The 26,781-nt window shown below is 43.9% G+C and overlaps 1 protein-coding gene across 1 annotated transcript in view; it reads right to left on the bottom strand.

The window, feature by feature from the left end:
• Thsd4 (thrombospondin type 1 domain containing 4) overlaps positions 1–26,781 on the bottom strand; it is a 694,930-nt gene that overhangs the window by 28,926 nt on the left and 639,223 nt on the right. The window contains exons 9-11 of the mRNA XM_008836407.3: positions 15,340–15,515; positions 12,184–12,280; positions 9,699–9,971 (exon numbers count right to left, since the gene is read on the bottom strand). Of these exons, the coding sequence (XP_008834629.1) occupies positions 9,699–9,971; positions 12,184–12,280; positions 15,340–15,515 (546 nt within the window). The remainder of the gene's footprint in view (positions 1–9,698; positions 9,972–12,183; positions 12,281–15,339; positions 15,516–26,781) is intronic.

Below are 26,781 nucleotides of genomic sequence, written 5' to 3'. Positions count from 1 at the left end.
GTGAAGAAGACAATTCCCACAGTTCGATCAACTTGTTTGTTGATACACATAGGCCCAAATGGTTCTGCTGGAGGCTGTGGGTGTGCAAAGGAGACACACATGGTTCCTGTCCTCAAAGAGCTTATGATCCATTTGTGGACATATTCAAAGGGAAATACAATAAGTTCAAGACAGTAAGAGATGGGGCTGGGAAGATAACTCAGTCAATTAGGTCCTTGATACAAGGACCTAGATTTGATGCTCAGTACCCATGTAAAAAAGTCAGGCATGGTGGTGTACACTTATAATCCCAGTCCTGGGGAGGTGGAGATAGGTGGATTCCTGGAGCTTTCTGGTCAGCCAGCCTAGCCTGATTGGTGAGCCTCAGGTCCTAATGAGAGATTCTGTCTCAGAAACAGGGTGGGCAATGTTCCTGAGGCATGACACACAAAGATTTCCTCTGACTTCCACACACACATGCATGTGTGTGCATACACTTGCATACAAACACATGTACATACATAGTGATAATAACTTACTAGGCAAGGGGGTTGTTATAGAGTGGACACAAACAGTAACTTCTCAGGCTAGGCATGGTAGTGCATGCCTTTAGTCCCAACACTTGGGAGGGAGAGGCAGGCACCTCTCTGTGAGATTGAGGCCAGCCTGGTCTACATAGTGAGTTCCAGGCGAGCTGGGGCTGCAGGAGACCCTGTCTAAAGAAGACAGAGAGAGTTTTTGAGAGAGAGAGAGAGAGAGAGAGAGAGAGAGAGAGAGAGAGAAAACCCAAACAAAAAGCAAAAACCCTCAAACAAAACAAAAAACCTCAGTAACTTCTCCAAGGTTCTCTGGAGGTCAGGGAATAATTGCCCTGGACAGGTCTAACTGTGATCAGAGAAAGGGTCAGGTTTAAGTGGGTCTGTGTACATACATGTGTCAGGGGAGGAGGTGTCCACTGGGCTAATGTGGAGAGAACTGCCTCCTTGCCAGGTGCATGTACAAGAGGCTGAAGCAGAGAGGAATCTAGAATAGCCAGAAGAGCAGCTCCTTCTACCTTTGTGATGCATTTTACACATTCCTTCAATAAAACCTGACCTGGTGGTGTTCAGACTTCTCAGCAACAGGACTCATCTGATTCATCTTTGTAACTCCAGCACCTAAGAGGGTAACTGGTGCTCAATATAAATTTGTTGAAGGAAAAGTCATCAGAGGTCTAGTGCCCAATTTTAGTACTTTGATAGAAAAATAACTGCTTCATGTTTTTGTTTCGAATATACAGAAGTTTCATTGATTAATAAGGACAAAAAAATTTTAAAAAACATTTTATTTATTATTTTTATTTTATGTGTATGCATGTATTGCCTGCATGTAGGTAAGTTCACCTGTGTCGTGCAATGCCCACAGAGGACCATCGGATCCCCTGGAACTGGAGTAATTGACAGTTGTTAGCTGCCATGTGGGTGTTGGGATTCCAACCCGGGTCTTCTGCAAGAACAGTCAGTATTCTTAACTGCTGAGTCATCTCTCCAGCCCCCAGGACCAAACAATTTTATATAAAAGGCCAGTTGTGTGTAATTTCTGTCTCAATTCAATTTTGCTTTTTTCTCTTCTGCCACCTGCTGGCAGAACTGAGTACTACTGGCAGACATTTATGACGTGGGAGACACATCTTCATAAGTAACTGTCTGCTGGAAGTCTAGGCCAACACACAATTCTTGCCTGGAAGAGCTGGTCATTTATTTCAGAACTAAGGTTATCTCTGATTCTAACTAGTCAAACATTTATTTTTTTTGAAACTCCAACTCACTACAATTTTATTTATATTGTGAAGGAAAACCTTTTTAAATTTATTTAAAAAAATCTTTTATGGGGGCTGGAGCAATAGCTCAGCAGTTAAGAGCAATGACTTGCAGAGGTCCTGGGTTCAATTCCCAGCACCCACATGGTGGCTAACACCTGTCCATAACAACAGTTCTAGGGGACCCGATGCCCTCTTCTGACCTCTGAGATCATTGCACACACAACATGGGTGCACTGACATACATGCAGGCAATATACTCATACATATAAAAAATAATAAAAATAATAAATAAAATTTAAAAAATCTTTTATGAGTCAGTCTTCTTTAAGGGTATGACTCTGGGTAGGTTAACCAGGCTTTAATAGATGGATTGACACTGAAGGATGTTTGGGGACACTAATTTGACTTGATAGGAATATATACACACATATATACATATATATACATACATATAATAGAGTATGTGAAATTAGGTGGGAGTAATCAAAGGGAGTGCAGATAATGGAGGAGAGTCTAAATATGATCAAAATATATTGCATGAAATTTGTAAAAATTTAATTAAAGAAACTTAAAATCTCATTGAATTTGCTCTTAGACAACTTTATACACATACAGCACATTCTGATTACTGTCACCATCTCCCCCTTCTCTTCCTCTTACCACTTTTCCCACTCTCTTCCTCCAGGAAGCCATTCCTGGAACGTAAATCCAGTTAAACACCAAGGCCGAGGAGGCCTTAGGCCCTGGGATGGAGCTGGGGAACTTAATTGTTTAGCTAAACTGACACAACACCAAACTGCCTTCCAAATACTTACTTTTAATTCACAAATGCTGCTGTCAGTCTTAAGCATAGAAACTTCCCTTCACAATGGTGGTGAATGCGGAGCCACGAGGCTGCTCAAGAGTTAGTGCGGATCCCTAGCAGGTTAAATTCTAACCCTGGTGTCCCAGTGTCATCAGCCGTGGACATGACTCAGCTCTCCTTGCTGACCTTGTGTGACACCCTGAGCCCAGAGGGTAGTGTGTATAAGAAAGATGAAAGTCTGTAGGAATTTTGAATCTGAGATGATTGTTGTAATTATACTGGAAGTAAAAATTTACACTGTAGCTACGAGCTGAGACCATGATTTAATGTAGCATTCCAATGAAGCTCAATCAACGATTAGCTGAGTCAAGTGCACTCACGGCTGTGAAATTAATAGGAAATAAAAACTTCTGTGACATCCAAGTTTGTTCAGCGATACGTCTCCTTCCATTACATAGGAGATATTTTTAATTAAATTCAACAAACATTAAGCACATTGTGTTAAGTTATAAAGATGAATAAGACTTGGTCCACAGCTTGCAGTGTGCATTTGGAACTCGGCTATTAAGGGATTAAGGAACGATCTTAGACTGTTCCATTCCCTCTAGACCATATGGGTTTAACTTTTCCACTTACAAGTTTGTGGATTGGAAAGCAAAAGTAAGGTACCCCAACCACTTGGCACTCAAGGGGGAAACATAATATAGTTAGCCCAAAGGATACAGGATACTGTAGGAATGCTCTGTGCCTGGAAAGATGGGTCTTGGTTGGGGTTGTCTGGCAGATGGCCACTGCGTGCCTCCCCTCCTGTTTGACTGCTTTTACGTGCATTGCCCATTGTCCATGGTCCAACCCCAGGGAAATGAACCAAGGAATTGAAATCAGAGGCTCTTTGTCTCTCTGATGGTGAGAATATATCAGCTCTACAACTCTTGCCTCCAGTGAAAGCCATGGTTTCTTTCTTTGGGCTGGTTTTAATATCTGCAGAAAGGGAGGTTGTCACTCAGTGTGGCACCTGGCCACTTCCTATTGTTCAAGATTTTGATGCAACGATTCCTCTGATTGCTAACAAAGGACAGGGTGGTGGGCAGGTACTGACTGGGCTTCAGGCAGCAGGATGAATCTGGGATGTTGATCAAGATAGAGGAATGGTACGCGGGAAAAGAGAACTGTACCAGAGGTAAGCAGTGGATGATAAACAGGCCAAGCCAGTGAATTTGGGTCTGTGAGACATTACAGAGAGACAGATAAAGGAAGGATCAAGAAAGAAATTGAGTAACTCCAGACTTGGTCAAGTAGGGACCAACAGAGCCAAGTCAGGACACTGTCAGAGGTCTGGGTAGTAGCCACAATGGCCAAAGGCCAATCTGGGGTGCCTTCCTGAGAGGATAAAGCTTTGATTGGCACAATGCTGCTGAAAGCATCTCTAAAGTGGATCTGTATACCAGAGAAGCACTTGCACGACTGGTCTGGTTGCTTCTCCAGGGAGGACCGGAGGAGCCTGGGAGAGGCTTTGTGAGGGGCAGATGATGAATACACAGCGGGCAGGTACTTGGGTTGGGTAGCAATGGGGCGGATAGGGCCAGCACACTTGTGTTGGGGAAGGCGGTCAACTACATGTTTTGGGTATCTGCATTGTGTCACCTGCCCTGCACATCTGCTCTCATCAACATTGCAGGTAGCACATGGTTGTAGGCATGGTCACTCTTGTAGCCTGTAGGCTGCACATGGCCAAAGATAGCTATGAATGTGACATAAACTGTAAGCTTAAAACATTGAGAGTTTTTGTTGCAAGTTTTGGAACTCAAATGCATGGTTCTTGAACATGAACTTTGTAGATGACAACATTGTGGCCCAACGTAAAAGGATGGACATGCTTGCTAGAGGGATCAAGAAGGGCTCACCAGCTCCTGCCCTTTGTCACACGGGGAGAGAGGGAAGGAAAGGGGAAATACATCTCCATTTTTGTTTTATTTCCAAGATACTTCCTCAGAATCTTTTTGGCCTGAGAGCCAGTGCTGTTTGTAGGGTAAATGAGGGAGTGGAACAGTCACCTCTGACACTCAGAGTGGCAGATGCCAAGTGTGGGTACACACATGCACACATGGGTATGGGTATATATAGACTACCTATTTGAAATGGATCCTGTGGATGTTAAATTCTATACCTCACACTCTGGTGTGTGTGTGTGTGTGTGTGTGTGTGTGTGTGTGTGTATGGTGTCAAGGGGAAATGCTACCTTAGAAGATTAAACATAATCACACAGAAACAGAAAAACACACTTTAGTTTTAGACACATTTACATTCTTCGGTCTGGAGAGATGGCTCAATAGTTGAGTGCTTGTTGCTCTTACAGAGAACTTGGTTTGGGTTTCTAGTATCCATACGACAGCTAGCAACTGCCTATAACTCCAGCTCCAGGGATTCTTCTGGCCTCTGTAAGCTCTTACACACACACACACACACACACACACACACACACACACACACAGAGCATACACACATAAATAAAAAATCTAAAAAGAAATTCACATTCTTTATGCTTCTCACAGGACATGGGTAAAGGGAAGAGTAGACTTGCATAACTAGGTTACAATAAAGATGTAAGCAGTACTCATAGCTCTTCTGAAAGTTCATACAGCCCACATATGATATGTGATAATGATACAGTCTTTTGTTCAATAAACATCTGAAGGGTTCATACTGAGAAATAGTGTGTGATCACTACAACACTAGGCATAGAAGCTGTGAAGTGGAAACTCACGGAGACAGCCCAGCCAAGCGAGGACACACAGAAATACATCTTGAACTGCTGAGTCCCAGGAAAAAGTGCAGAGCCAGGAAGGCTCCACAGAGGAGGGCACCTGAGCTGAAGTTTGGAGTATGTGACGCTTAGTATTGTCATCTTGACAGAATCTCCTAGAAGACAAGCCTCTGGGCATGAGTGTGGGGGATTATGTAGAGTAAGTTAACTGTAGATTAAGCTAACTGTGGGTGGCAGCATTCCCTGGGTTGAGGTGCTGGACTGAATAAAAAAAGGAGAAAAAGATTCATCTCTCTCTGTTTCCTGACTGTGGGACACAATGTGATCAACTGTCTCAAGCTCCTGCCACCATGACTTCCCACTAAGGCAGACTGTACCCTCAAACTATGAGCCAAAACGAACCCTTCCTTCCTTAAGTCTGCTTCTTGTCAGGTATTTTGTCACAGCCATGGGACAGGTAATACAGAGTATGGGTATGAGTTTGCTGGACAGAAGCCTGAGGATAGTAAGGGAGTGGTAACACCCCAGTGTGGATCACGCCTGGGAGACAGGTTAAGGAGCTAAAATAACAAGAATCTTCTATTCCGTGCTGTCTCTCTATATGTGTAGTACAGAACTGAGCGAGACCTGCTGAATGACCACCTGGATGAACAAATAGCGTACATTTAGGGAAGAGTGTGAAGGATGGTTTGGCAAGTGGTACGTCTCTGTCCTGACCTAAAAGGAGAAAAAGATTCATCTCTCTCTGTTTCCTGACTGTGGGACACAATGTGATCAACTGTCTCAAGCTCCTGCCACCATGACTTCCCACTAAGGCAGACTGTACCCTCAAACTATGAGCCAAAACGAACCCTTCCTTCCTTAAGTCTGCTTCTTGTCAGGTATTTTGTCACAGCCATGGGACAGGTAATACAGAGTATGGGTATGAGTTTGCTGGACAGAAGCCTGAGGATAGTAAGGGAGTGGTAACACCCCAGTGTGGATCACGCCTGGGAGACAGGTTAAGGAGCTAAAATAACAAGAATCTTCTATTCCGTGCTGTCTCTCTATATGTGTAGTACAGAACTGAGCGAGACCTGCTGAATGACCACCTGGATGAACAAATAGCGTACATTTAGGGAAGAGTGTGAAGGATGGTTTGGCAAGTGGTACGTCTCTGTCCTGACATTACAATCCACAAAGCAATGCCTTAAGGTTTCTAGACAGGGTGGAAAAGAATCTTCTCTACATGTCATCCTTGATTTTAAACCACAAAATGAAAATTTTCATCCAGTTCTGAGCTATCTGGGCAATACACCAACACCTAAGTGACAAAATATTTTGAAAATAGTACATTTGGATCTCAGGTTCCTTTGTCAGTTGCGTGATGTCCTGCTTATCTCTATAATGCTTTGGATGGAATCGCATTAAAACGATTTGGCCCTTTTACAGAATTATCTCTTTCCACTGCTGTCAAGACACACTCTATAGGAATTTTATTTTCCATCACCAAACTTACAATCAGTCAATCTTCAGGTCACACTTTGTTTATATATCAAGTCGGAGCACAATAAAATCAGTGCAATAAAAGCTCGTAAATTCAGCCTCCAGTTACCAAGTCATTATGGATTCAAGACCTAAGTTCTGTTCTTAAAAGCCTTTATGAAAAAGATAAAAGCTTTAGACTCAGCTATGAGAGATTTTTTTTACCTCTTTCTTTCAGTGTGTGTGGGTGGGACACATGTGTATGCATTCATGTGTATGACTGTCAGAGGACAACCTTGGCTGTTGGTCCTTGCCTTCCACCTTGTTTGAAACAGATTTTCTTTTCTCTTTTCTTGCTGTGTAGACCAGGCTAGCTGGCCAGAGATCTTTTGGGAATTCTCCTGTCTCTGCCCCTCATCTCTGTGTAGTGGGGCACTAGGATGACAGATGATCCTGTTATGTGCCCAGTTTTTACACGGGTTCAGGAGATTTGAACTCAGGTCTTCACGCTTGCACAGCAAGATCTTTTATTCACTGAGCTATTTCCCCAGACCAGATTCAAGTTATCTTGAAGAAAACTAATTACCAAACCAATTTCCTGGAGTGAATCACATAGCCTTCCAGCTTTTAGAAGCTCTGGAGAACACAGCTTTTGTTTCTACAGTAACCTCCACTCAGAGAACAGCTATTTCAGGGTGCAGTAATAGACCATTACAATAAACAAGATGCCATCATCCTATATAGGAGGAAACTAAGTAGATAGCTCATTGGTATATCCATAGGTGTACTGAGGATTTTAAGTCACATTGAAACAGAAGCAGAACCAGTTTCCAGCCAGGGGCCCAGTTGTCACTTAAGGGGCTTCTGGATACTGCTTTTCCCATCTATCCTGACTCCAGAGTTGCCAAGGGATCCATGTCATAGTCTAGACTCAATGTTGACCCCTTTATGCATGCCATCCTTGATATATAACTGAAGCCATGCTTTGCTTTGAGCCTATCCAAATTCTCTTTTATTTAAATTTCATTGAGATTTAATACATTGAAATTTAAATAAACTGTTTGGAGAGACACCCCATACTTCCTGTGGCATGCAGTGTCCCTTCTTCCAAGTTAATAAACATAATATTGTTAGGCTAAGCTGTTTATCTTAGCTGACTGGGTTAGGACAGTAGATGAACCTGGCATTAAGATTAAAATTTATTTATTTATTTATTTATTTATTTATTTATTTATTTATTTTAGAGGATCAGAAATTCAAGGTCCAGCCTGGGCTACATGAGACTGTGTCTTAAAACAAACACAAAACAAAAGAGGGAGTTGAGTATTTCCTCCATTATAAGTGGCTTTATCTTTTTATTTATTTATTTATTTATTTATTTATTTATTTATTTATTTATAGACAGGGTCTCCCCATAGCCCCAGCTATCCAGGAACCCACTACATAGACCAGGCTGGCTTCCATTCCACAGAGATTCTCCTGCCTCTGCCTTCTGAGTGCTGAGATTAAAGGCGTGTGCCACCATGCCTGTGCCTGGGTAACTTATTTATTTTTATTTTATGTGTAGGAATGTTTTGCCTGCATGTACGTAAATGTACCTGTGTTGTGCAATGCCCAGAGAGGCCAGAAGAGGGTGTCAAATCCCCTGGAACTGGAGTTACTGACAGTTGCTAGTTGCTACATGGGTGCTGGGAACTGAACCCAGGGCCTCTGCAAGAGTAGCCAGTGCTCTTAACTTCTGAGCCATCGCTCCAGCCCCTGGCATTAAAATTTCACTGGGAAATTATGAAAGGGAGTTGATGAAGATGAACACTAATGAGCAAACACTTCCAACCCCGGAAATATGGTGTTTCCCCCTGAAATCTTTAGATTTGAGAATGGCATTTATGTAAGCTGTCTATAAAGTTCACTTGTGTATCAGTGTTTAGACTTTGAAGTATGTGGCTGTATTCTGTAATTATTGATGCCTACATACACACCAGAAAGGCTTACCTCAGCAGACCTATGTTGCTCAAGCTTGGCATGTTCCATTTAAGGCTGGTCTTCCTTGCACAGCTTCTAGGAGCCTGGAACACACCGCCTGAGTGTGCTCTATGCTATGCAGTGTGAGGAGGTGATTTATGCCAATGTACTGACTGGCAGTTTGTCTGCTTCTACGTGCCTGACACCCTGTCTACCTTGTCAGAGGGACCTCTTGGTGCTAGTGTGAGCCCTGTGGAAGCTGAGTGCCTCTGGGCCCAGCTTTCAGTTGAATACCTGGGCACCAAACTTAGGTGAGCATCTCTGGTTGGCAGTATCTGGCTTGACTTGCCACATACCATTGTTAGGGGTTTAGGTGCCTCCTGGTGGGCCTCTACTGGAAGGGCACACCTGGAAGTCGGTACTTGGATTCTCCTGGACTTGACCCATGCACCATTTCCCCCTTGCTCATTCTATTTTTATTTTTATTTTATTTGTATGAGCGTATTGCCTGCATGTATGTGAGCGCACCATGTCACGCAATGCCGTGGAGGTCAGACGAGGGCTTCGGATTCCCTTGGAACTGGAGTTAAGGACGGTTTGTAGTCGCCATGTGGGTGCTGGGAATCAAACCCGGGTCCTCTGCAAGAGCAGTCAGTGTTCTTAACTGCTGAGCCATCTCTCCAGCCCCTATTTTTTAATTTTTATTTTACCCTTGCTCATTCTAATCATATTCTTTTATGTAATAAAGTGAGGAATGAGCACATCTTTTCTGAATCTTTAAGTCTCATTGTTGGCTGCCCAGGGTCATATTGGGGATCTCTAACACAATATGTCACATGAGCAAGTCATCTCAGAGGTAGTTCATGAAGGTGAGAAGCCTCCATGTCTGTTGGGCCCTGCCACACCTTTCCACACAGGCTCACCTTTTCCACAGGTGGTGGAGCATTCTGTCATCCCCAGCTGTTTCCAGTTGTGATCTCGGTTTCGCCTCGGGGGCTGTGGTGCTGGAGGCACCAAGTTGTCTGGTCGATGGGAAGAAAACCTATCTGGATGCCTGACTGGGAAGGTCTGTGCTGATTCCGATGTGAAATGTTCAGGGGTTTTGCCATGCAAGTCCTCCTTGTCCTCGCTCTCGTTCTCGTCTCTGTCCTCCTGGCTTCTCCCTTCTGTTTCCAGCTGCTCATTGAAAGGTTCCCCTAGGAGAGACAGCACACACAGAGAAGCGAGATTCCTTTGGATATTGAGTTCAAAGAGGAGACTGCATCACCATTAGCGATACTACAATGAGCTCATTTTAAATCCCAGCTTATAAGTAAACGGTATTTTAAAAAGGAAACATTCATTTCTTTAATTGTTAAAGATCAATAACAAAAAGGTAGGGATCACAGGAAGACAACCCACCCCCTAAAGATACAAATAGCCAAAAGTCATTAAAAAAACTCTCAACTTCACTACAACTCTTTCCCTCACAATAAGGGTTGGAAAGTTTGGAACACTTAAGTCCCCAAACTCCCTACTTGAAGGTGCAGAAAAACACACTTTCATTCACTGTGCATGAGCCTGCAAACAAACGCCAATGTCTGAAGAACAACTTGACACCAACCCTCCAAAGTTTAATGTACATATTCATTGACCTACTTATTCATTTTCTAGAATATTTATCATACACAAATTCTAATCCTTCTACTTAAAGCTGGTTATAAATATGGTTACTAAAATATTATAGGAAATAGCAAAAAAATAGATGTCAATGTTTACCAGTAATAGTAGTTAAAATACATTATAGTACAGCTGTGAAACAGAATTCTAAAAGTGAATCAGCACAGGTATGACTAACAGGGAGACATGACTGACATGGTGTTATCCCACCTAGAATTCTGTCCCCCTAACACAAGTTAGGTGGTTTTATGAGGCTGCTACTGTGGGCACCTCAGTGGAGTTAGCATGGACAGATAGGGTACAGATGATGCATTCGGCCATCCTAGACTCTAGGACCTTTCCTTATTCTTGTGTGTGTGTGTGTGTGTGTGTGTGTGTGTGTTTTATATCACAAGTGTACAGCTTCTGTATTGACTGAGATGGAATTTTCTGCCAGTTTCAGAAAAGGTACAAGTTAAGGTTGGATTTGAGTTGACTAATAGAAAACAGTGATATTTTATATTCCTTATATACTTGAGATTGTAGACAATGCTCAAATCATCTGCAGACATGCTTACATTTGAATAGAAAGGGTCTAGGCAGAATCCCAGAAAATCAAGAGAGAGTCCCTCTGGGAAGAAGATGGAGCTAAAGACCGTTGCTTTTTTGTTTTGCTTCAATTTATGTTATTATTACTTTTTTCTTTTCATGTGTATGTGCATGCGTGCATGTGTGCTCACATGTGTTTGAGTGCACATGTACAGGGGCATGTGTACATGAGTGTGCATGAGGCCTGAGGTTGATGTCAGGAGTGTTCTCCATTGCTTTCCATCTTATTTAAGGCAGGGTCTCTCAACTGAACCCAGAGCTCCCTGATCAGCTAATCTAGCTGGGCAGTCTGCTCCAGGGATCCTGTCTCTGCCTTCTGAGTGCTGGAATTACAGGTGGGCTGCCGACCTACCTGCAATGATGTGAGTCTGGAGATCTGAACTCTGGTCCTCACTGTTTCTGGTTATCAGCCTTGATGCTATTTTTTAAGAGCAATGTTAGATGAGCAGAAGGCACAAAGATCAAGGCTCCCCAGAGTATTCTCAGGGGTCCGTATACAGGAAAGAGGCAGGCGACTGAGAATAAGAGGAGGAGATGGAATGATGAAGACACTTGAGTCAGAGTGAGATTTGGAGTTTGTACCTTGTTGGATTTGGAGGTGGAGGAAGGGGCCAGGAGCCAAGAAGCATGAGGCTTCTAGAAGCTGAAATAGGCAGGGAATGGATTCTTCTGGAGCATCTACAGTGATCCAGGCTCTGCTGACACCTTGGTCTTGGCCTTGTGAAATCTTTTTCAGACCTCTAACCTTCAGAACTGCAAGAGAGTCATCCGTGTCTTGTTCTAAGCTACTGGATGGATGGAGGTCATTTGCTATAAAAGCAACAGGAAGCCAAAACAAGGCGTCTTGAATGCTGGGCCAGGATGCCTGCTTGGGCTTTGATCAAGTGAATGAAACATTCCTATTGGTGAAGCTTGAATAGCAAAGTGTGCTCTGATACCAAGTCCACTGACTTGAAATGCGTGTTCATGGGTTTTCCTCTGCATCGGTGGGGAGACAGAGAGTAGAGGCATAAGGAGAAAGAGAGAGAGAGAGAGAGAGAGAGAGAGAGAGAGAGAGAGAGAGCTGGAAAGGGAGTGAGAGAGTGAGAGGGAGGGAAGGAGAGAAAGAGAGGTTCAAAAGGAAGTGACTCAGAACGCTTGGTGGTGAAGTGGGCTTTTTACCTGGTCTCCGCTGAGGTGGCACCTGTGGGTTGATAGCATTGTTGCCCATGATCACATATTCATAGTGGACTCCAGGGTTAGGCTGCTGGTGTATCATCTGAGGACACAAAGCCAATGTCACCACAATCTGCACATAGACATATCCTCCTTCCTGCTGGCTTGGGTTTCAACAGTGTAAGCAGAGCTATAGCTAAGTGTGTGAGTTTATTCACATCTGGAAGTTGAAGCAAACCTATTTGCATTTAACACTTTATTTTAAATTTATTTTCATTTATGTGTGTGTGTGTCTGCTTGTCTGTGCACTATGTGTATGCAGTGTCCATGGAGGCCAGAAGAGGACATCATATGCCCTGGAATTGGAGTTACTGACAATTGTAAACCACTTGATATGGGTGCTGGGAATCGAACCTGTATCCTCTGCAAGAGCAGCTGGAGGTCATAACTGCTGAGCCATTCCTCTATCACGGGTTGCTTTTGACAAATGAAGAACTTTATGTGTGAATGACTCAGAAAAGTAGGCAAATGGTCAAGATTTTATAAAGATAAAAGTCAAAGTTTTATAAAGTCCTAATAGGACAGGATCCACAGTAGCAGAACCTGCCTGTGGCCTGCAGCCATCCTAAACCATGGCCAAGGTCTGTGGTCTCCAAATGCTTCAAATAAAAATGTTTACACTGCAGAGGAACTGTTTGAACAGTAGGTGGCGATACAGAGTCACACAGACAAGAACCAGACCTGGGCAGGCCTGGCCTAGAGCATCAGGGCCCTTTAATGTCCTTTACTTGGTCAGTCAAAGTCTGCCCCGAACTCCCCCTTGTACGCTGCTTGGGTCTCACCCACTTTTATGCACAGAAAGCCCTAGAACCACAAAGAGATGGAGTGAAAAAAGCAAAGAAAAAGAAACAGGCATAAGAAAAGTCAATCTGCCTGGGCCATATTCTTCGAGGAACCAACAACAAAAACAAATGAATGAATAAATAAATGATGAAAAACAAAAATAAAAATACATTGGATGGCAAGCAGAAAGCTGCACAGGGGTGGAAGGCAGCATCTGAACAGGGTCTGGGACAAAGTCATAAGAAAAGTAAGCAAGGCCAGGAGAGCAAACCCCTTCCCACTGGCCCTTGACCACAAAGTCCTTTGTGTTCTCAGTTGTTGCAGTGGAAGGCAGATGATGGCTACATGGTGCTGACCAGCTCCACAACCCAGAGCCAGTTCCTGGAGCCCAGTTTTTGATTTCCTCATCTGGAGAAAGAGAAGGAGAATCAAGGCTGACTTCTGAGGCCCTGTTGCCTTGCAAGCCTCCCTGGGTTACTTCTGCATTGGAGTCCTGTATCTTCCCACATGTGGCCTCTTACCACTTGGGAAATGGGTCTCCATCTCATCTCTCACCCAGGGGCAGGCAGATGTGAGAGGCACTGGCCTCCTCACACCAGGAATCAAGTCCAACTCACTGGCTATGTGGAAGCATGGCGCTGAGCATGGGACCCCTGAGGGACACAGTTGTGTGACTGACGTCCACCCACCCCCTCACTTCCCTTCGTACACACTCTGTTACTCCTACTCTCCTTCTCCCATGCCTCTTCTGTGTGAGGAAACCCTGGATTCTGCCACCATGAATCTTGTACTGTTTATGAGGTTATTGTTGGCCACCTTTCTTAGACCACCCACAGGAGATCTTTCACGAGCTAAGCCTTTGCCTCTGATACCATTCAAAATTTACCCAGAGTCAACCAACAAAGTGGATGGGCTAAAAAGAAAATATGGCCCCAATTAGCTATAACAAGGCTGCCTTTGCAATTTCTGGCCTACTACCCCTCAAGAGGAACAGACAGAACTTTACAGTTGGAGAAATGATCACAGAGCAACGAACAATTTTTCTAAAACTTTTACAGAGTAAATATCATGGAGCTCAGTGTGGTGCTGGGGACAGTAAGCAAATATGTATGTTTGTGGGCAAGCTCATTCTTGTTAGCCAAATATTATTTTAAGCTTTTATTTCTTGTCAGCCTCTAATTCCTCATCTTTTTCAGAAGACTAGATTCTAGTTCTCTCTCTCTCTCTCAATCTCTCTCTCTCTCTCTCTCTCTCTCTCTGTATGAGAGGTGAGAGGTCAACCTGGAATATCATTTCTTAGGAGAGGACCACCCTGTGTTTTGAGACAGAGTCTTTCACTGGGATCTGGAGCTTGCTGATTTGACTAGACTGGTTGGCCAACAAGCCCCAGGGATCCTCCTGTCTCTGCCTCCGTTCTGGGATTATAGGCATGTGTCACCATACCAGGCTTTTACGTGGGTGTTGGGGATAGAACTTAGAGGGTCCTCAGCCTTGCAAGACAAGCATTTTACAGACTGAGCTATCGCCTCAGGTCCCTCTAGTAGTTCCTTCCTTCCTTCCTTCCTTCCTTCCTTCCTTCCTTCCTTCCTTCCTTCCTTCCTTCCTCCCTCCCTCCCTCCCTTTTCTTTCTTTCTTTCTTTCTTTCTTTCTTTCTTTCTTTCTTTCTTTCTTTCTTTCTTTCTTTCTTTCTTTCTTTCTTTCTTTCTTTCTTTCTTTCTTTCTTTCTTTCTTTCTTTTTAAAAAACAACCCAGAAATTTAATATTTTGGTTCCAAGTAAACCACGGCTCTGTCTTGTGTGAAGCAGAGCACTTGCAGTGCCACTGTATAATGTCTCCCTAAACTTTATCATCTGGGATCATCCGGAGTGCCCATTCCTTCACTTGCCTTAATGGAGTCTGAAGAGGGCTGGCACTGTGAGCAGCCTGTTTTGCACTTGGCATTTACTCTCTTTTGCCATAAAAAGAAAACATGCCAAATTAGTATTAGGAGGAAAGTGCCTGGAGGTGTTCCAGTGCTCGTGAAATGGAGGATACGTTTGCCTCTGATTCGGTTCAACAAGTAAAATTGGTTTTACTGGGTCAATAAACTCCGATGGTAATAAAGCACCTGGTAGAGTTTAAGTTTTCTGGGAGCTAGGCACACGCAGAAGTCAATGTCAAAGACCAATGCCAAGCACTGATGGTGTCCACCGAACAGGCTCCTTGAAATTGATTTTATCCAGCCTGTGCAAGGGTGTGTTGCTTATTTGTTCTAAGTGTGTTTCTTGGAAGCAATATGATACAAAATCCAGAGAGTTCTCCAGAAACTTCCAGACTCACATAGACGTCCAAGATCTCGTTAGTGGGACCTTCAGCCAAGAAGGACTCTCCAGCAGTACTTGAGATTTCGTTTGGACGCTTGTAGGTGAACATCGTCCCTCCACCTTCATATTTCCCAGGGCGGTCGATTGCCCAGTTCCCGTTGATGATGGAGCGGCCAGAACGACTGCGCAAGGCTGTTGACACACATGAAGACAGTTCTCTGGTAAGCGCAGGGTGGTGCACAAGAAAGTGACGTGAGCACCCCATTCTAGGCCCTGGGGGACTCAGGGTTAGAGAGCAAATCACCTCCGACCTCACTTCCTCACCCCACCCATTCCCTTCCACGTGGACTCAGCACAGAAATGAAGGATGGAAGAAAAGGATGTAGAATGCCGCAGGTGAAGACAGTAGGGAGGGATGTGGAGGGGGAAGGGAAACTAACTGGCAGGGTAGCATTGCTGGGGTGAGGGGTTGTAACTGGCAGCCCACGTGCTGATTTTGGCCCATGGATAGGCTTAATTTGGGTTTTGTAGTGTTTTAAAAATTTTTTAAAAAAATAATGGAGCCTAAATTTAAGAATTGGGAGATTTCACATAAAAACTTTAGACTCCCAGCTTTTCTTGTAAAACAGGAAGACATGTTAACATTGGCTCCAAGGCAGCGGGCAGCAGGAGCTGAGGGTTCCTTTTTTCTTTTTTGACACAGGGTCTCCCTGTAGCACCAGCTGGCCTGGAGCTGGCTATGTAGACCAGGTTGGCCTCCATCTCACAGAGATCTGCCTGTCCATGCCTCTCGAGTGCTGGGGTTAAAGGCACCACCTTGCTAGCCTACATTTTTTTTTTTTTTTTTTTTTTTTAAAGATAGGAGACCTGCCTGCTGTGATTAGTCCTGTCCCCACTCATTCCGCATTGTTTCTCAACACGGAGGCTGAGTCTCACTTTATTCCTCATTTACCAACATGGATCTTTTTTTTAAAATTTTATTCATCACTTTTATTTCATGTGTATTGCCTGCATGTATGCGAGTGCACCCGTCTCGTGCAATGCTGTGGAGATCAGAAGAGGGCATCGGATTCCCTGGGAACTGGAATTAAGGACGGTTTTTAGCTGCCATGTGGGTGCTGGGAATTGAACCCGCATCTTTTGCAAGAGCAGTCAGTGCTTTTAACCACTGAGCCATCTCTCCAGCCTGAATACAGAATTTTTATAATGTTTATTAGCATGTTTGTCTTTTCCCTTACAGAATAGAATTTTCCTTATAATTCTGCTTGCATGCTTACTGAAGGTAGCAAAGTCATTAAGTGGGCCCCTTGATTTTCTGCAATTCCTGGTCATCTCCATTTATTTCTAGTCCCTTCCTGAGTTCTGTGGGCTTTAAAAAAATCCTGTGTGTATGTGTGTGTGTGTGTGTGTGTGTGTGTGTGTGTGTGTGTATGTGTCCATGTGGTGGCCCAAGGTTGATATCAGGAGTCTTCCTTGCTACTTTCCACTGTGTCCATTGAGGCAAGGTCTTTCTGGGGATCTCTTCTCCACAGAGCGATGGAATTACATGTAGGCCACCACTCCCACCCAACCTTTACATGAGTCCTGGGGATCCAAACTCTGGTCCTTGTGCTTCTGTCGCAAGCACATTAGTTACTGAGCCACCTCCCCAGGTTTTATGGGCTTTTAAACCTGTGGGAGGTGTTAGATACTCCTGCATATGATGTCAGATGTAACCCTCACTATGTTGCTAAGCAACTGCTCTTAGCCTCATTCCTACTGGTTATTGTAATTTGAATGTGAAATGTCTTCCATATATTCATGTGTTGGGACACTTGGTCCCCAGATGGTGGTGTTGTTTGGGAAGGTTGTGGAACCTTTAGAAGATGGAACCTTGCTGGAGGAAATAGGTCACTGGGGGTGGACCTTGAAGTTTTATGGCTGGGCCCTGCTTCCTGTTCATCATTCTGCTTCCTGACTGCAGCTACAGTGTGACCTTCTATCCTTCTGCCACAACTTCCAGCACTGTGAGACAAAATAAACCCTTCGTTATGTAACTAATACACTGGTTCAGAGAACTGAGGGAACTTGTTCAAGTTCATGAGGATTATAAGTGCTTTGGAATGAGGATTATCTGTGCTTTGGAAATCAGAGTAAGGAGGGGGATAAGAAAGGAGAGGGCAAAGGAAGAAGGGGTTTGGATTAGTAAAGGGTGGCCTCTGATAGAATTTTTTCAGATACATTTGGCACCCTGAAGCTCTCATGACAGCGGTGGATTAGGTTTAAAGAAGTCCCTGTTTTAGGAGCTGTTGTCAAATGGCCTTCTAAATATTTACGTTCACACCTATAAAGTAGAGCTGCTCTCAGCCTTAGAGACCCTCTTCATGCAGTGGGCAGCAAGGCCGAGACACAATGTCGGTGAAAGTGCTAAAAAGAAGTGACTGTTGAGTGCTCAGCCCTAAATGGGACATTTATATCAACCCCGCAAAGCCCAGGGAACATCTCAGAAGAGAGGGTGGAAAGAATGTAAGAGCCAGATGGTGGGAGGAGTGCTGTGCAATGCTGTCTTCTGGCCATGACATGGCCACTGCACTCATGAACTCGCTACAGCAACGGACACCTGCATAAGATCAAGCCAATAGGATCAGTCAACATTCTAGCTGGTAGCACTAATTGGATTTGGTAGGTTAAAACAGAAACAACAGAAAGAGGACATGAAGGCGGGAGGGACGTGTTGGGGGAAGTAGAGGGAAAACTGGGGGTGAGTATGAACAAGGCTCATTGTCTACAGGGACAGCGTTGTCAAAGAATAAAATATATTCTAAAAAAATCAACATAGAGGTCAGGTGTGGTGGCACACGCCTTTAATCCCAGCACTTGGGAGGCAGAGGCAGGCGGATCTCTGTGAGTTCCAGATCAGCTGGGGCTACAGGGAGACCCTGTCTCAAAAAGACCACCCCCCCCCCAAACAAACAAACAAAAAACCCCATAGATATTAACATTAAAAAAATAAATCCCCATTTTTTTGATTTATTATTTTATAGTATGAGTGTTTAGCCTGCATGTATGTAAGTGTATCACATGTGTGCAATGTTCATGGAGGCCAGAAGAAGAGGGCATCAGATGCCCTGGAAGTGGAGTTATGGACAGTTGTTAGTCACCATGTGGATTCTGGGAACTGAATTCAGGTTCTCTGCTAAAACAGAGCTCTTAGCCACTGAGTCATCTCTCTAGCCCTAACCCCATTTTAAATGCCATGCATATAGTGGGCCTGTGGTGCCATTATCTCTTTGTAACTCCCTTCCCCCAATCACAGGTCATTTATTTTCAATAAGGATCAAATTCATGGCCTATCTTGTTTCACTCTGCAAATCTTAGTCTCCTAGTAGCCCCAGCTGGCCTGGGACTTACTATGTACACTAGGCTGACCTCAAACTCACAGAGATCTACCTCCCTCTGCCTCCTGAGTGCTGAGATTAAAGGCACTCAGACATCTCCCACATCCCTCTCTTGCCTGATTATAGTAACAAAGAATCAAGGGCAGAGGCTGAGAAATAACAGGTTCAGTTTTCTTTTTAATTAAAATTATTTACAGGGGCTGAAGACATAGCTCAGTTGGTAGAGTGCCTTCCTAGCATGCATGAAATCCCAGGTTCCATCCCCAGCACTGCATAAAACCAGTTGTGGTGGCTCACAGTACTTGGTAGCAGAGGCAAGGGGATCAGAAATTCAAGGTCATCCTTGTCTACTTGGTGAATTCGAGGTCAGCCTGGACTACATGAGACCCTGTCTCAAAAAAGAAAATCACATTAAGAAGAACATTTTGGGCCAAAGAGATGGCTTAGCAGTTAAGAGAGTTTACTGTTCTTCCAGAGGACCTGAGTTCTGCTCCTAGTACCCAGGTTGGGTGGTTCATAACCACTTGTAATTCTAGCTCTAGGGGATCTGATGTGTACCCCCCCATTCTGGCCTCCAGTGGCACCTGTACACACATGGCATACACATACACAGACACATACACATACAGGTAAAATTTAAAAAATCTTGAAGCACACTTCCTGAGGGTGACCCAGACAGTGGCCCACATTCTCACTTCTCACTAATTCCATAACCATCTGCAGTTTGCCTTCTGTTCTCACCACTCCATTGAAGAAATTAAAATGGTGGTCACTAACACTTCCATGTTTCGAAGTCTGCCCCCTGGCACTAGCTTATCTTATACACCCAGTTCTCTCTACAACGCTGTCCTTTCATCCAGAAATTCTCCCCTCAACTCTAAATCCTGCTCATGCTTTTGATGTCAGCTTCCTGGAAAGCCTTCTGCCCAGTGCAGCCTGTTTCTTCCCTTAAGTGCTCCAAGAGATACAGAGCCTTCCTGCAAGGCCTTTATTCATCTGTCTCGAGTGACTCGGAAAGGAGCAGGGCACTGGCGATTATTCAGTTACAGCTCCAGGGTTCAGCACAGCGCTCACCACATTTGCTGAATGCAAGAATATTTGGTTAAAAAAAGAAAAGTGCTCAGAAGAAGGACTGGCAAAAACAACAACAACAACAAAAACCCAAATAGGCAATTCACAGAGACCAAATTCAAGTACTCCATAAGCAAACCAAGAGCTGCTTACTTATAATGTAAGACATGTAAACCCAAACCACCATGAGTTATTTTTAACCCTCAAATTGGGCAAACATTTAAAAAATTCTGTTACTGCCAGTATTGTCAGGTATGAAGCAAGCAAGTACCCACAATGCAGCTGGTGAGAATTTAGCTTGATTTAGCCACACTGGAGGTCAATTTGATTGCACTGTTAAAACCCTGATGTCTATGCACTTTGGCCCAAGAATTGTACTCCTGGGAAACCACTTGAGCAATATACCTCTACAAACATACGAAAGTGTTTGTTATCATGATATCCTCTGAGCATTTTTTTAAAATAGAGAAAACCAAAAACAGCCTAGATGCCCACCAGTAGAAGACTGCTTAAGTGAGTTCCAATACTGGATATCCGTACAATGGAAGCTCTGATGGTCCTAAAATGAATGAGAGGAGTAGGTGAAAGGAACTCGGTGACACTTTTAAAAAAATGTGTGCATACTGGGACTGGAGAGATGGCTTGGTGGTTAAGAGCACTGGCCTCTTGCCGAGGACCCAGGTTTAGTTCTCAGCATCTACATAGGGGCTAACAACCATCCATAACTCCAGTTCCAGGGGATCTGACGCCCTCTTCTGTCCTCTGTAAGACCTTCATGACACAGGTGCACTTACATTCATGCAAGAATAGCACTCATACACATAAAATAAATACATACATAAATAAATGTTTGCATATGATGCACTTGTGCATGTGTGTGCATGTAGGTACATGGGTGTGCCATGGTGTGCTTGTGGAGACGAGGGAACAACCTTAGGTGTTGCTCTCCACTTTCCACCTTGTTTGAGACAGGGACGCATAAGCACTAACTACACTCTAAGCAGGCTGGCCGATGAGTTTCCAGGTTTTATCTCCACCTCCCATCTTGCTGTAGGAGTGCTGGGATTACAGATGTGTGTTACCACATCTGGCTTTTACATGGGTTCTGAGGATCCAAGCTCAAGTCCTCATGTTTACATGGCAAATGCTTTGATCACCAAGTCGTCTCCAAAGCCCAATGATACTATGTTAGTTACTTTTCTGTTGCTGTGATAAATACCATGACCTACACAACTTATAGAAGGAAGAGTTAATTGGGTTTACAGTTCCAGAGCCCGTCATGGAGGGGAGGCATGGCAGGAGGCAGCTGGAGCAGAACGCTGAGAGCTCACATCTTCAAGCAGACACAGGAAGCAGAAAGACTGGAAATGGGAAGGGACTAAGAACTCTCAAAGTCCATGTCCCACAGTGTGCTTCCTCCAGTAAGGTCACACCTTTTACACCTCCCAAAACAGTGCCACCAATTGGGGACAACGTGTTCAGATACTTGGAGCTTATGGGGGACCCTCTCATTCAAACTACCACAGATACATTTAAGAAAACGAAGCAGCTGGGCGTGGTGGTTCACACTAATTCCAGCACTCAGGAGGCAGAGGCAGGCAGATCTCTGTGAGATTAAGGCTAGCTTGATCTATATGATGAGTTCCAGGCCAGTTGGGACTACAGGGAGACTCTAAAAAAAGAAACAAAACAAACAAACAAGAAAATGAAACGAAAATGAAGAACTGTGATGCTATTTGTGTTTGCTTTTCAATGAAACTATAAGCACATAAAACTATTTAGAACATCAGGGTCATAAACCGTTAGCATTTGGGACAGACACTGGGGCTTAGGTTAGTATTGGAGAGAAGAGGGATATTCAGTTTCCATTTTGTCCCCCCCTTTTTTGAGGCAGGGTCTCACTATGTAGCCCTGGCTGGCCTGGAATTCACTATGCAGCCCAGGCTGGCCTCAAACTCACAGAGAGCCGCTTGCCTCTGCCTCCCTAGTGCTGGGATTAAGGGTGTGTATCACCACGCCCAGTGGCTCATTTTTCTCTTTTTTTTTTTTTTGACTTTTTGAGACAGGGTCACCCTGTAGTCCCAGCTGACCTGAACTCACTATGTAGACCAGGCTGGCCTTGACCTCAACGAGGTCTGCCTGCCTCTGCCTCCCAAGTGCTGGGACTAAAGGTGTGCGCCACTGACCCGGCTTCATTTTACTCTTTTACACAGGGCAAGCAGAAATAGTTTAGTGGGGTTTGGTAATTTTTTTTTAGCTTTTTCTTAAAATACAATTCACAGTATCACAAGCCCAGAACTGAGGTAGTTTCTGGCTACGGTTTCATTGCTGACAATGGCAATGTGGTAGAAGAGGTGATTATCTGGGAGCCCCAAAGGCCATTAAAGATCCATCTGAAACACTCCACAGGGGAAAGTTGTAAGAGCCACCCTAAGAAATAAAACAGAGATCCCAGATATTTTTGCCATTGACACTTGTGACCAGCATGTCCCCTCTAAAGGTTTAGAGGAATCTTCTATCATGCAATAGCAAATAATTAAAAAGAATGTATCAGATCTGAAGCAAATACACTTAAAATTCATGTACTCACAATCTGGCTCCAAAACAGCTCCTGACCGGCTCTGCACATAGACAACAGCTGCAGCTACAATGTATGTGCCTGGAAACAGTTTCAGGCCCAGCTATGGTGGCCAGGACTACCTCACAAAAGGTACAGTAGCTCAAGGTTCTTGCAAGACGGTGGGTTCAGTGAAGACTAAGCTTTGGCACAGCCTGCTTGAAAGGCAAATCTCTTATCTGTGTTAGTATAAGGAAGCCTTCACTCTGGCTTGACACTGGGTTTTATTCCAATTTTAGATGTCAGTGCTGGGTCTGTTTTGGGCTAACTGATGTGTAGCAACAATGCTGTTCTCCAAAGTTCTTATAGAAATAGCACTCCCCTTTTTTTGAGATACTCACTATGTTTTTCAGGTTGGCCTGGAAATTGTGGTCCTCTTGCCTCAGCTTCTAGGTCTGTGCTACCATACCTGATTTGTTCCTATACTCTGTGTGTGTGTGTGTGGGTGTGTGTGTGTGTGTGCGCGTGTGTGTGCGTGTGTGTGTGTGTGTGCGTGTGTAGATGCAGGTATGTGTGCGTATTTGTGTGTGTGTGAATGCGTGAATGCGTGTTGAGAACAGAGTTCAACACTGGGTGTCATTCCTTAGGAGCTGTCCACCTGTTTTTTGAGTCAGGGTCTCTCATTGGCCAGGAGCTCATCGATTAGACTAAGCTCACCAGTCAGCGAGCTCCATCGAGGGCTCTTCCTGTCTCTGCCACTCCAGAGCCAGGATTATAAACATGAGCCACAACACCTGACTTTTTACATGAGTGCCGGGGACCAAACTCATGTCCTCACGTTTGCAATTTCTTGACTGAATCATCTTCCCCAGTCCCTGTTCCCACATTCTTGATACCCAGTGTTGAGGATAACCAAACCACTTGCTCCCTCAAACAAATAAAAAAGATGGTTTCCTTACAGTAAACACATCACTGTGATCTAGATGTCTGTTTCTTCCTTTGCTAAAGGGAAGCCTAGTTACAAAATCCAAAGCTTCTTTTTTTTTTTTTTTTTTTTTAATTAAAAGTTTTCTGCTGGGCATGGTGGCGCTCGCCTTTAATCCCAGCACTTGAGAGGCAGAGGCAGGTGGATCTCTGTGAGTTCAAGGCCAGCCTGGTCTACATAATGAGTTCCAGGACAGCTGGGGCTACAGGGAAACCCTGCCTCAAAAAGACAAAAAAAAAATTCTTTTTTCTTTATGTGTATGTGTCTGTGTGAGTGTGTTGCAGGTGCCTGTGGAGGCCAGAAGAGGGTGTTGGATCATGTGGAGCTGGCATTAAAGGCAGTTGTGACTGCCCAACATATGTTTTGGGAACCGAACTTAGGTCCTCTGGAAGAGCAGCCAGTGTTCTTACCTGCTGATCCATCTTTCCAGACCATAAGCTTTTTCATGAGCCTGAAGTTCTACTGTGGAAGCAGCAAGACAAATCCAAGGTCACAGTGATGAGGAGTCACCATCACAATGTCAGCTAAAACTGCAGCCTGGTTCTTTCACTAACCTGGTCTATGAGTTCCACGAAGCCTCGATTTGGGCACTAACTCACGTGAGTTCAAGAATGCCTTAGTTAATCTTCATATGTAGAAAATGCAATAGAGCAACCACTTGTTTCATGCCACCACCTTGGAGGGTCTGTGAATTCCACCTTTATTTTAATCTCCAATGGAAATTTAGCATTTCCTTTTATTATTAATGCTGGCAGCAAACCATACAGTGTACAGAACTGTCACCAATAGAAATTGCATGGATATTCACATGACATTACAGAAATTATGAATATTTTGAAATATTGTTTAAGACTCATTGCTATATTTCAAATATAATATTTATAGATTCTCCAGGGATTCTTCTATTTTAATGTTAAGAGACACATTACTGCCGGCATGGTGCAAATCTGTAATCCCAGTACTGGGGAGGTAGAGGGAGGAGGAGGATCCTCAATTTGAGACTAGCCTGGGCTACCTATGCTCAGGTAACTGTCTCAAAAACACTAAAAGGGGAGGGGGCAGGAAGAAACACCCAAAATGAAGCTACAAAACAAAACAAAATAACCCAAAAATAAAAAACTCCATATGTTATTATACTGCAAAATTACTTTCAAAAACTATTTTGTAATTGCCTTTTGGCATATTGTTTCCCTCTTTACTCTTCTGTACTTTATGAATTTGAAACATTGTCCTAAGAAGATAGGTCACAGATTGTCCAAGAATCTTGCTTACATCTGGATTGTACTACTTAAGAATTCTAATGTTTGAGACTAAGGAGATAGCTTAGTGGGTAAAGTACTTGCCATTAAGCACGAGGATCCGAGTTCAGAACCCCAGAATCCATGTAACAAGTTGGGTGTGGTGGAATCTATCTGTGTTGGGGTGGAGCAGGCAGGTGCCTGGAGCTTGCTGGCAGCCCATGTAGCTGAATCACTGAACTCCAGGTTCAGCGAGAGACCCTGTCTCAAAAAATAAGCTGGAGAGTGACTGAGGATGACACCTGAAGTTGACCTCTGGCCTCTACATGTACATATGCATACACATATGTACACCCCCACTTAAATACATACATAGCATACACCACACACATACACATCACATGCATACATACACACACCATGCAAATATACACACACCACACATACACACCACACACATGAATGCTGATGTTTTCCTTTCCTCAGAAACAAATATGCAAACACATGCAACAATGAATACAATTCTGCTTACAAAACAAAACAAAAACCCACATCTTCTGAGGCAGACCAGGTTCAGTGTGACAGAATTTCCAATGGTTCTGTTAAGCAAACACACACACACAACCCAGTAATTTCTCAATTCAGATTCACGTGGCATTTGAACAGGATCTATAGTAAGAGGACAGAGTAGGAGTGAAGGGCGCTGGGGCAGAGAATGGCAGGAAGGATCCTTCTCTCCAGCTCCTAGTATAAATTTTTTAATGGAAAATTTTACCCATATTAAGAGTATGCAAAGCAGTACAATACATTCCCAGGTCTCCATCACCAAGCTTAAGAGTTGCCGGCATCCCCCACTCTTGTTTTGTCTGAGTGTCTCTAGCTGTTTCCTAGACTGTTTATTTTTTGAGAGTGGGAGGGGAATTGTCTTATTCCCTAAGCTGAAGAGGTGGGGAACATTCCTTTCATAGAAACAATTAGTAAAATTGGGCTTTTAGAAACCAAATGGATGTGAGTAAATATGAAAATACACCAGGAAGATAACTCATAAACATTTAACCTAAGGAACAATGCGTGACTAATCTCTCAGAGGCAAGAATCTGGACTTTCTTTTTTAATAACTTTTATACTTTCTTTCTACTTCCAAATTTGGTTAAGGATTGCAAAGCTGAGCTCAGATTGGACTTAATTCCACCCTAGGCCTGTGGCTGAACTTGTGTGGTGAGCACAGCTCAAGAGCTACAGTTCTCAAGGTCTGATCCCTGGACCAGCAGTGTTGTTAGCATCTGAGAACTTAAAGATGAAAGTTCTCAGCTTCTGCTCATGGTCTTGTGTCATAGCCCATTTTGTGAGGCTGCAAGAAAATATATAATGTTGGGTAATACATAAAGAAGAGAGATTTACTCAGCCCAGGATCTGGTGGCTGGAAAGATCACACAGCTTGGTGCTGCTGTGTGCAAAGGGCCCTCTGACTACATCACAACATGGAGAAATGCCAGTGGAGGTGTATGTGTATGAAAGACCCAGGGGTTGCTTTGAAGCTTGCTCTTGCTGTAACCTATGCAGGAACTCACTCCTGTGAGAGAAGTATTCACTTCTCCTAAAGACTCTAAAACTTCTCAACAGTATGCTGGGGACTCAGGTCCAACATGAGGACTTAAAAATAATTTTTAAGTCATTAAGTGCATGTGTGTGGTTGGGTCACCCTTGCCTCCCATCTTGTCTGAAACATGGTCTCTTGCTATCTGTAGTTGTGTATGACGGGCTAGTGGGCCCAGGAGTATCCAGGGATTCTCATGTTTCTGCCTCCATCTCCCTGTGGGAGCACTGACAGCACAGATACACTGGATACCTCATCCAGCTTAAAAAAAAACCCACTCTATTATTTTTATTTTATGTGTATGAGTGCATTGCCTGCATGTGTGTAAGTTTGCCTGTGTTATGCAATGCCCAAAGAGGTCAGAAGAGGGCATGGGATCTCTGGAACTGGAGTTACAGATGGTTGTTAACCATGTGGGTGCTGGGAACTGAACCCAGGTCCTCTGCAAGAGCAGCCTGTGGTCTTAAACTGCTTAATTGTCTCTTCAGCCCCTCATCCAGCTTTCTTTCTTTCTTTTTATCTTTTTTTTCTGGTCTTTTTGAGACAGCTGTAGCCCCAGCTGGCCTAGAACTTGCTATGAAGACCAGGTTGGCTTTAAGGTCACAGAGATCTGCCTGCCTCTGCCTCTGCCTC

This window comes from Nannospalax galili, unplaced genomic scaffold, assembly GCF_000622305.1.
Source record: "Nannospalax galili isolate Female #2095 unplaced genomic scaffold, S.galili_v1.0 scaffold54, whole genome shotgun sequence".
NCBI classification, from domain to species: domain Eukaryota; kingdom Metazoa; phylum Chordata; class Mammalia; order Rodentia; family Spalacidae; genus Nannospalax; species Nannospalax galili.
Note: the sequence above shows the minus strand (reverse complement) of the source record. Positions and strands in the feature narration are given on the sequence as shown.